Source organism: Pleuronectes platessa, chromosome 3, assembly GCF_947347685.1.
Source record: "Pleuronectes platessa chromosome 3, fPlePla1.1, whole genome shotgun sequence".
In the NCBI taxonomy this organism is placed as follows: domain Eukaryota; kingdom Metazoa; phylum Chordata; class Actinopteri; order Pleuronectiformes; family Pleuronectidae; genus Pleuronectes; species Pleuronectes platessa.
This window is the reverse complement of record NC_070628.1, coordinates 15,755,901-15,766,048: the sequence shown is the minus strand read 5'-3', so window position 1 is coordinate 15,766,048 and position 10,148 is coordinate 15,755,901. Positions and strand designations below refer to the sequence as shown.

At 41.5% G+C, this 10,148-nt stretch overlaps 2 protein-coding genes across 2 annotated transcripts in view; both read right to left on the bottom strand.

Moving 5' to 3' along the window:
* Positions 1–609: 609 nt before the first annotated feature.
* Positions 610–3,124, bottom strand: cdkn2d (cyclin-dependent kinase inhibitor 2D (p19, inhibits CDK4)). Its single transcript, XM_053419458.1, has 3 exons — positions 2,949–3,124; positions 2,439–2,597; positions 610–1,572 (listed from the first exon to the last, which is right to left on the bottom strand). Exons 2-3 carry the CDS (start codon positions 2,577–2,579, stop codon positions 1,219–1,221), a joined length of 495 nt encoding a protein of 164 aa, XP_053275433.1. The 5' UTR covers positions 2,580–2,597; positions 2,949–3,124; the 3' UTR covers positions 610–1,218.
* Positions 3,125–3,364: 240 nt separating this feature from the next.
* The window catches only part of ap1m2 (adaptor related protein complex 1 subunit mu 2), a 7,332-nt gene continuing 548 nt past the window's right edge, over positions 3,365–10,148 (bottom strand). Inside the window, exons 2-12 of the mRNA XM_053419457.1 lie at positions 8,427–8,583; positions 7,823–7,890; positions 7,528–7,658; positions 7,246–7,393; positions 6,234–6,360; positions 5,956–6,098; positions 5,338–5,409; positions 4,912–5,070; positions 4,603–4,728; positions 3,872–3,947; positions 3,365–3,746 (exon numbers count right to left, since the gene is read on the bottom strand). Coding sequence (XP_053275432.1) covers positions 3,721–3,746; positions 3,872–3,947; positions 4,603–4,728; positions 4,912–5,070; positions 5,338–5,409; positions 5,956–6,098; positions 6,234–6,360; positions 7,246–7,393; positions 7,528–7,658; positions 7,823–7,890; positions 8,427–8,583 — 1,233 coding nt within the window. The 3' untranslated portion in view covers positions 3,365–3,720. The remainder of the gene's footprint in view (positions 3,747–3,871; positions 3,948–4,602; positions 4,729–4,911; positions 5,071–5,337; positions 5,410–5,955; positions 6,099–6,233; positions 6,361–7,245; positions 7,394–7,527; positions 7,659–7,822; positions 7,891–8,426; positions 8,584–10,148) is intronic.

Sequence of the window (10,148 nt, the reverse complement as noted above, 5' to 3'; positions counted from 1 at the left end):
CCTTGAAGACGCACTGCACACTTGAGGGTTTGAGCAACGCAATCAACAGGAAGCACTCGGATTTGACTCAAAGGGTAAAATACAGCAGATCGTTGGGAGTTCAAAAGGAACGCGTTATGTTGTTAACATGATTTAACAGAGATGATCATTAGTCGGCCTAGGTAGCACAAATCCCTTATTTTATGTCTGCTCAGGTGTTAAAAATAATTTCATGGTCAAAGCAAGAATTTTACACTTGCTGATTTCAAGATTTTCTGTAAATTCAAACTTCCGACATCAGAGGTTTCTGACACTTGAATGGTGACTATTCAAAAATACCTTTTTGTTTCACCACTGATTAGTTACAGTTCGTTATATCTTGTGAAAGTGGAGATATGTAATCTATCATCTCAAGATCCACAGATTTATCTTGTGATCCATTAAGACCACAGCAAATTACATTACCTGGAAATGTTGATAATGTGAAATGTAAACTACTATTAAGTTTATTAAATTACCAGAAATAAATAGAGCAATGACCACAGTAGTATTAGTAATAGCCACATTGTTGTCGCTCCAAAAACACAGTATACAGGATACTGTACAAAATCCACACTACGACTTCACAACTTCAAGTTCATGACTTTATTTTGTGCTTTCATCTTCAAATAGCAAAGTGAAAAACTCTCACTTTCATTTTAAAAGGATTTATATAAATAACATTTCAACAAATCACAATAAATGTCACCACTTACAAAGTGACAGGAACATTCAGTCCTATACCAACAATAAATAAGGAGTAAATTCAAAGTCTAAGTTCATGTAGTTAAGAGACACAACTATGCAAAGCAATCAGGGTGCACCATGTCAAGTTTGTTAAATTAAAAAAACAAATAAATGGTATCAACTGTTACAATTCTTACACAATGGAAATAATGTAATAACAACAAAACACTGAGGGAAAACCAACTACAGATGTGCACTCCCAGTTAATAGGGAAAAACAGAGATATAAGGTGCCTAAACTGCACTGTGCAAAAGAGGTGTCTACTGTATGTAGCCACCCGTCAACTGAAAATAAGCTGCCAAGACAATATGTCCTGTGTCACATATTAATGCTGAACCACTATGAACAAAACATTAATCCTTTACACAGCAATGAATTCAAGTCACCAGGTTTGAAGCAAAAACAAAACGTGAGGTTATGGTGACCCAGCGGGGACCCGGCACCACAGACTGCCTAACGATGTATGTGAGCGAAAACTAGGTCAATCATATCGGGCTCGCCGGAAGCTCGGGCCACGTCTATCGCCGTCTGCCCGCTTAAGTTGGCGTGCCTCAGGTCGGACCGTGGTGCCAAGAACTCCACAACATCCCGGTGGCCTTGCCGGATGGCAATGTGAATAGGCAAGGTGCCGCTCTGGTCCGGGATATTTACCGAAGCACCGTGCTCCACCAGAGCCAGCACAGTGTCCAGGAATCCCGTGCGAGCTGCGTCGTGGACGGGCGCTATCCCGTGTCTGTCCTGGACGTTGGGTTCTGCTCCTTTTTCCAACAGCAAACTGGCGATTTTGGTGTTCCCCATCATCATCACCTGTTGAAACATTAAGAGACACATAGTGAGTTAAACACATATGGTGATTCTCAAACACAGAGGCGTTTTTAACGTTTCATTTAGAGGATTTGAGACCACAAATTCAAAATAAAAGGTCAAATTTTAGACCTAAAGTGTAACTCATGAAAAAAAGTCAAACACGATCTGGTAAAATTTTAAAACGGCTTTAGTGAACCTGCAGGACAGGAGTGAGAAAAGTGGCCCTTTAAAAAAAAAAAATGCATCTCTTTACTGTCAGGTTCATGGGGGGGGGAGAGACTAAAATAAAAACAACTTTAATGAAAGTTATCATGTTTTATGTCAGGCTAGGGAGGAGGGGATTCAAATTTAAAATAATTATGGAGGATATAGTTTTGGTGCTGTTATTATATATTGCATCACACTATTTAGTGGAGCTGAAACAAGGATTGGTCATTAAATCCATTGATCGATCAACAGAAATTGTATCGGCAAGAAAGCTGACTGATTAATTATCAGTTAAGTCAAAAATGAACGAAAAGTGTCAAACAGTTTCTGGATCCATCTCCTCAAATGTGAGGATCGGCGGCTTTTCTCTTTGTTGTGACTTAAACAGCTTCAGGTTTTGAACTGTTTCCAGGTAATTTGTGGTTGTCTCAGGGACTTTGTGACTGTGACTTGATTCCAATACACGGCGCATAACAGGTGATAGTATTCATATCAGACTTCAGACAGGACACGAACCGTGCGTCGGGAGGAGAGGGATCGAGTCTGTGGCCGACGAACCCTCTGGTCTAACGGATCTCTACCCCCCCACGTATTAGTGCAGTGAAGACCTCGGTCGCTCGGAGGCTTGATCGCAGTGAAACACGGGGACCGGTCCTCACCTGCAGCGCGGTCCTGCCAAATTCGTTGACAGTGTCGGGATGCACTCCTCTCTCCTCCAGGATCCGCCGCACCTCGCTCGTACTCCCTCGGGCTGCTGCTGCCGTCAGATCCTCGCCGGTCTCCATCGGACAACGCACCATGATGCCGTCTGCTGCTGCCTGTTCGGTGGGAGACCAACATGTCGCGTTAACGCCACCGACACAACAACAAAGGGCTGCCCGTGTTGACAGCTGAACGACGGAGCCAGCGTCCAGGGAGCAGCTAGCTACAGCGTCCGGCTAACGTTAGCTTCGGTTCCCCGTGTACGCCATGTTATCTGGCGGTGCTAGCTTCTTGCTCCACCGGGTCGGGTCTTCCGAACAGCCCCGTCCGCCTACACAGACACCGCCTCGGGTGAACCGCTGTTTCCACCGAGGGATACGCGGCTCGGCGCAGTGTCACAGACAGATAGCACCCAGGCTAACCGCTAGCATTGTTAAAGGGGGAACAACCAGAGCTCGTCAACGTACCTGCTTCGGTTCAAGATCCACCGCGTCGCAGAGGTCGAGTCCCGCTCTTTCCGGAGTCCGTTGAGTTGAATTTTTAAATGGAATCCCAGCAAGCGAAGTTTATCAACATTAGAAAATACATTTGCGCGGTGAGATCCCCACTGCGGCGTCTCCAGACTACAATTTACAAACATTGGGGGAGAACGCACGCGGACCAATCAGCGCTCGCCGAGAGGGCGTGGCTCTTCCATATACGGTCAAAGCGGCGGGGCCACAACTCGGTTACTACACTATCACCGTGGCAACAGCTGCGGTCGGCCAATCAGAGCGCGCGGCGAAGAAAGCGGGCGATTTGTATACGTTGCTGTCTTCAAAAGGCAGTTCATTCACATTTCTGACCTTTGCGTGTGTTTGTGCGGAGGCAAGTGGAGAAAAAAGGCGGTTCCAGTTTTTTATTTTAGGCGGACTTTTGTGACGTGATTGCACAATGTGTTTCTACAGAATGAGGGCGTGACCTGCCCTCATGCGGAGCTGCAAGCCCATGACGGAAACAAAAGGAGGACCAGGTTACACACAAATAGATTAAAACGGGATCATTCGATTAAAGCATTTAAATAATTAGCAGTGGTCCCATGATAGAGACATTAAAATCAAGCAGCACACAGACTTCAAAAACAAACAGACATTACAAAGAGCCGGTGAAATTTTAAAGACATTCTTTCAGTCCAGTTAAAGGGATCATTGACGCTCCCTCAGGAAGTGAGTAAACCACAGCAGTGTAGTCCCTCAGGCTTCAAATGTTGGTCCTGAGCTGGTAATCTAAATAAAGAGGGAACAGATATTAGCTGCAGGTTATATGTGATGCATGTGTAGACCACCACTTGCCTAAACAGAAAAAAGTGTTTTAAAAAACTCTCAAGGCCCGATGAAAATGTAATATTTACCTCCACTCTGTGTGATGTAGCGCACCCAGGGCAAAGCCTGGTAACCACTTTTTTCTATGATCTTCATGTATCGCACCTGATGAAATAGAGTGAATCACACAGAGACAACGTGTTGAGGCAAGAAACATAGATTTGCATCATCAAATCAAATCCAATTACCTGAAACAGCCACCTAATATCAGCACGTACTGGAGCAGACTTGACTTTTCACCGGTTGTGAACTAGACGCCCTATGCAGAGCTGTTATTCACTCGGGCGATGGTTAGAGCTTTCCAAAGCTGCTTTCAGACATTTTGTCCGGAGGGGTTGTGAGTCAGAACGCAAACGTCTGAGTGAGAGCCTTCAGACTTTCTCCTGAGTTTTTCCTCCTACCAGCCCTCTAGTAAAACTCAGGAGAACGTCTGAATCAGCTCGTGTCAGAACACAGCAGGGGAGGCTCCAGAGGATTCACCGCGAACATGTGGGCGCGCTGATTAGAATTCCAACAGGCAACAAATGCAAAAAATATAAAAAAAACAAATGTAGAAAAATACAATGGAAAAAAAAGAAAGTCTGGCTCCAATTGTGCAGACATTCTTCCGAGTTCATGTCTGAAAACGAGTTAGTTGTCCAAATCCACATAAGCAAGATACAGTATATGAAGTTCTGATCCCGAATGAATGTGTTTCACAGAATATATTATTTTTATGGCATTAAATAAGAAACTAACCAAAATCTGTATGCACACATACCTGTATTCCCGAGACTGTGAAGTATGGGATTTCAAACTTGACAGTAATCGGAGGTTTGCCCTCAAGCTCCTCATTTTCCACACTGGGCAAACCGAAATGAGCTCTCATTAGAAACTCTTTACCTCCCTGGATAGATGAATGCACACAGAGACAAAGGGATTAGATACATACGGAGAGATACACAGACAGGATGAAAGACATAATGAGAGATGAATCGAACAAAACAAGTCAACACTTGGTCTGAATGTCAGCAAACATTGAGCATATATATATAATTTGAAAATAAAGATAAAGCAATGCACTTCTTACAGGGAAAGACTTGATGGTCCACACCACCATGTTCTTCTCAGGCACATACTTGGCGCTGCCTGTGCTGGTTTTGAACTTGGGCGAGTCGGCATCACTGGGAACAGGGACCCTCACCTCCACATTATTTGCCACAGACTGTTTTTTAAATTGTCCCTTCGCCTAAAACAGAAAAAAACAACATTGCAGGATAAGTAAAGGAAGCCTGCTCCTCACTGTGGTCTCAGGCCAGTGATCACTTGGTATAAACAAAAACTTGAGACACAAGACAAGACAGAACAATTTCTTTTGCTCTGTTCCAGGTTCTTTAAACAGATTTTATAGAAGTTTACAGAGTGTATATTTCCGTCACTGACACAAAATGTGTATTTAAGTACTGCATGTAATTCTGTTGCTTGTGTAGTAAAACATACAGTTGGTCAGTAGTACCTTCACCATGATTTCCACTCTACTGTGAGAGAACTTCTCTATGACTGACTCGATCCATATCAGAGGCTTCACCTGTGAGAGACAAAGGATGGCGTCTCATGATACAAATTATTTAACAATTAAAACAATGTGACAGTTTTTTTTTTGTTCATATGCTAATCAATCAGTAAACATGACTATTTAAACCATTCATTTACATGCATACTAATATCAGGCTCAGATATGAGGCTTAAAGGGTCACTTTTAGCTATACCACTTATCCTTTGGGGATTGCATTTCACAAATCCTGTATATTAGCTCAAGTACTGTAATATTTTGCTTTTAAATGTAATATCTGTTTTATTGATTAGTAATACTTATTTTTTATTTGACGTTTTCATGCACATTTCTCATCAGGGGATCAATAAAGTCTTATTTAAATATTTATCTCTCTTATATATTATTACGCTGCTCTAACATGCAGGAAATGAAACTGATTCCAACATTAATGCTGAATTAAAAAAAATTCAGTTCTCTGTGGTATAAAACAATGAAACCTGCTGTTAGGCGTAAATATGACATAAATGACAAATAATTAGTTTCCCCCCATATGAATCCCTGGTACTTCATTGGACTAACATGCGTATTGATGCGGTAGGACATGAGCTCAGACTCCCCGTCTGGAGGGATGAAGGAGATTGTGCGATCACTGTCAAACCGTGAGAGACGGACACACTGGTGGAATTTAACATCTTCCATCACCACCGTCTTCCCCTTGTCACCTGAACATAAAAACAACACAGGGAGTGCTCATTAATTTAAACTAAACTTCAGGAGATTGATGAGCAACATATCGTCATATACAAGTGGACTAGCAGTCAGATAACATTAATCAGGAGCCGTCCACGTATACGTACGTCCTGTGAGGGCGAAGAGCACCCGGTCGTTGAGGCCGAGGCGCAGCTCAGGCATCCCAGATAACATGGTTTTCAGCTTGATGCAGCCCACTATGTCACTGCTCATCACACTGCCGTTAGCGTTCACCTTAACAGACAACACACTGTGATCAACAAGTGAAAGTGAAATGATGTTTTAATTGAATTAACGATTATTAACTGCTTTATTAAACAGCCAGAGATATTAAGCTCAACAGACAGCAGAGAATTCAGTGTAACAGAAAACATGCAATCAGTCCATCTTCTGCAAATAAAGTGACACAAAAGAACAAATACTATGTGCACATGTATAAAGGATTAATAACTGACATCTAATGGATGGAGTATGACATAAGAAATAAAACAAGTATACCAAAGAGGCACTACAGAGCATATAACATACTGATATAAACCATAATTATTATATATAAACATATTAGTTAATATAACAATTGTGTATACAGTATACCCCAACTAACTAAATCATTTATCTGTTGATTGATTAGATACAGTTCTCATGAATCAACAGACAAAACACTATAAATGAGTCATGTATAAAAAGATAACGCATTATAAAACACTACAGCTGTTAAAAACAATCAAATAACCCATGATTAAAACACATACTAAAATTAAATAGAATGCAACATCCAGACGCATTAAAAAGTCACAGACGTATGTAAACATAATCGCACAAAATGAAGTGGAATAGCTTTTCTTTAAGCATTGATAAGAGTTTGTAATCATGTTCGATAATTACTGCTGTTTCTGAAATCAACAGGTGAACTATTATAATAGTTGGTAGCTCTGACAAGTGGTGATTGCAGTTGTTGCCCTTCTGCTACAGACATACAAAATAAAATAACTACACAACAGCTCAAGAGTGCACTGCTCCTGACAACTGTTCTTGTATTTAGTAAATATAAAAGTGAACAGATGCCAGTTCCGCCACCATGACCGAGCACAACAATAAAAGACCCTTATCTGGCCTTACCAGCACGTTGATGGATTCAATGACGTCGATGAACACCTCGTTCTTCTTGTATCGGATGCCCTCTGACCTCCAGGAGACGGCGTTGGTCACGGTGGTCGGCACCTTGGTCTTTGCCACCTCGAGCTTGGTGCCTTCCTGTGTAATGTATCTGCAGGATATGACGTAAGAATGAGACTGTCCGCTATAATTCAGCACCACACTCAACGTAATGCGATGTAATCAATATACACATTATGCTTATTTGGCGGTATGTGCGTCTGTGAGCACGTTGATGAGTCTTACTCCTGGAGGATCTTGCTGTCAGTGGTCTGGGGGAATCCAAAATCCATCAGCTCATCCAGCAGCTCGTAGACGACCACAAAGTTGTCCTGAATGCTCTCCTCCTCCAGCTCTTTGAAATACTCTGTGAACACCTGCACGATACGCACGACACACATCAGCCTCAATAGTCCCACTCTGAATAATCACCACCCCAGCTTTCAACTTACTGTGCATGCAAATCTACTCTTGGAAACCAGATGCATAATAAACATTTGAATGGTGCGTCACCACTAAATGCGTTGCATCTGTCACTCACCTCGACTAGTTTGTAGAGAAAGGAGTACACCAGGGAGGCGTTGGAGTTCTTGTTTGTAGTGGCCACCACTGTGCAGACATCAGGTCAAGGAGGCCTCCACACATTCATGTTTTGTTACAGTTATAATTGTGCAATATGTAAGCCTTAAGTTATTTATCTTTAAAGCAAAACTGTGCAACTTTTAACTTAAAATATCAACTTCACAATCATTCTGCTGGTACAATGACTTGGAATATAGATAATTGTGGCGCTTTCATTCCCACTCGTCCAAACCACTGTTCTTGCTCCATGTAATCTCTTTCGTGAGTGAGTGTCTTCTGCGAGAATTGTGTAACTGAACGATGACTGAAAAAAGTCAGACAGAATGTTTCACCGGGCTGCAGAGGGCGCTGTTGAGCAGTAAAGATTCAATAGTTTTGCTTTAAGTTGAACGTAAAGTCACTATCAGTAAATAGCTATTAATAAATAAATCAATAGCCTGTGCCATATGAATGAAATTCGGTTGAATGTGTTTGACGACATGATCTGGTACAAAGCTGACTACAATCCTCTGCCTATCATGACTCCGTCCCCGCAGTAACAACAATGTCAGCCACAAGGATACGGTAAAGGTTGCTGTGTTTGATCCACATGAAGTGAACTTTGCCGTGTGACATCACAGGACAGATGAGCCCATCCTCTTCAGTTTGCATGAGTAGAGGCATGAAGTGATCGACCTCCGCCATGTCCACATCGCCTTTGTAGTTTCGACAAATCAGCACCTGAGCGGGAGAATAACACAACATGATTATCAGACAATAACTGACCCAAAACATTTTGACATCAGACCTGACGTCAGAGCAGGACTGATGCTCAGAGAGGAACACTGTTTTCAACAAGGCTGGGCTGCATTTTATCTAAGTGTATGTCTAAGAATAATATTTATAAAATAGTTTTATTCATTAAAGACACCAGTTTTTTTTTTTTTTGTTTTGTTTGTTTGCTTGTTAGCATGATGTTGCAGAAACTACTGAACCATTACAACACACATTGGGTTAAGGATGTGGGATGCGCCAAAGAACACATTCACTTTTGGTGAAGATCTAGATCAGAAGGTGGATCCAGAATATTCTTTTTTTAAATGGGTTTCTCAGAGACTAATGTAGACATGTTTAGGGGACTGAAGAAATAGAATAACAATTTAGATCTAGTGATTTTAAATGTGATTTCATAAGAGGAAAGTTTGACCTTGGTGGAGATATGAACTGTACTGAGTGCTATCCCAGTTAATAAAGTAAAAAACTGCTGAAAGTCACAAGGGAGCAGCAAAGTTTGGGGATCATGTCACATCAGGTGTTGTTGTACCAGTCCCACACCCTGACATCAAACACTAAAACATCGGAAACCATGTGCTCCTCCACAACTATCAGTGACAACAGCTCAAGTGTCCATTTACATTTTCTACGAGAGTCACTGTCTGCGACAAAAACACGATAGAGAAACACTTGTACAGCTGCAACGGCTTCCAATGCTGCACTTCTAACAAAATGAGAGAAATTCATTTTTACAATCTTCTTCGAATTCACCTGTTCAGGAGCTGAGCCAATCACAATAATGCACTTGTTTTGTCCCTGTTCCTACTCTTCAATATTTTACTCATCTTTAAATCTCTCTGATGGAGCTGCTGACAGGTACAGAGCGGACATGATAGAGTCATACAACCCCGAGAGACCCCTGAGATCCCTGGGGAGTGGTCTGCTTGTGGTATCCAGGGCCAAATCCAAACATGGAGAAGCAGATTTTTAGTCACTATATGCAGCACAGCACCGGGGCCCAGCCATTGCAATTTTTAAAACCAGATTGAAAACTTCTGAATTCACAAGGGCCTGAAACTGGAGTATTTTACCTATATGTTGTCTCTGTGTTGTGTTGAATGTCCCTGTGAAGCACCTTGCATGTATGGAAGATGCTTTATAGATAATACTGCCTTAGCTTTTGAGGAGACATTCTGTAACCTTATACCTAAACATTATCACAAAATGTAAATCCACTAATTAGCCCCTGACTGACATGATTAACCCTTTAATTACAATCGGTAAACCTCACATTTATAAAGCAAGTCTTCCGCAAAATATGAGGATTTTATGATTGAATTGAATTGGTAATTGCAGTCATCTACCCTAACCAAAAAAAACTAAAACAATTATTTTTATTTTTTATTGTCTGATGCTGGATGCAAGTTTTTGACATGTTATCATTCTTCATATTTCATTTATTTATCTTCTTGGGGGGATAAATAATGAAAAGTGTTTAATTGACTTGATCCATATTCTATTTGAACTGTATT

Coding starts and splice junctions, on each gene's coding strand:
- cdkn2d (XM_053419458.1), bottom strand. CDS start 2,579: ATGGTGCGTTGTCCGATGGAGACCGGCGAGGATCTGACGGCAGCAGCA. Junction 1,573..2,438: donor TTGGCAGGACCGCGCTGCAG/GTGAGGACCGGT, acceptor ATGTTTCAACAG/GTGATGATGATGGGGAACAC.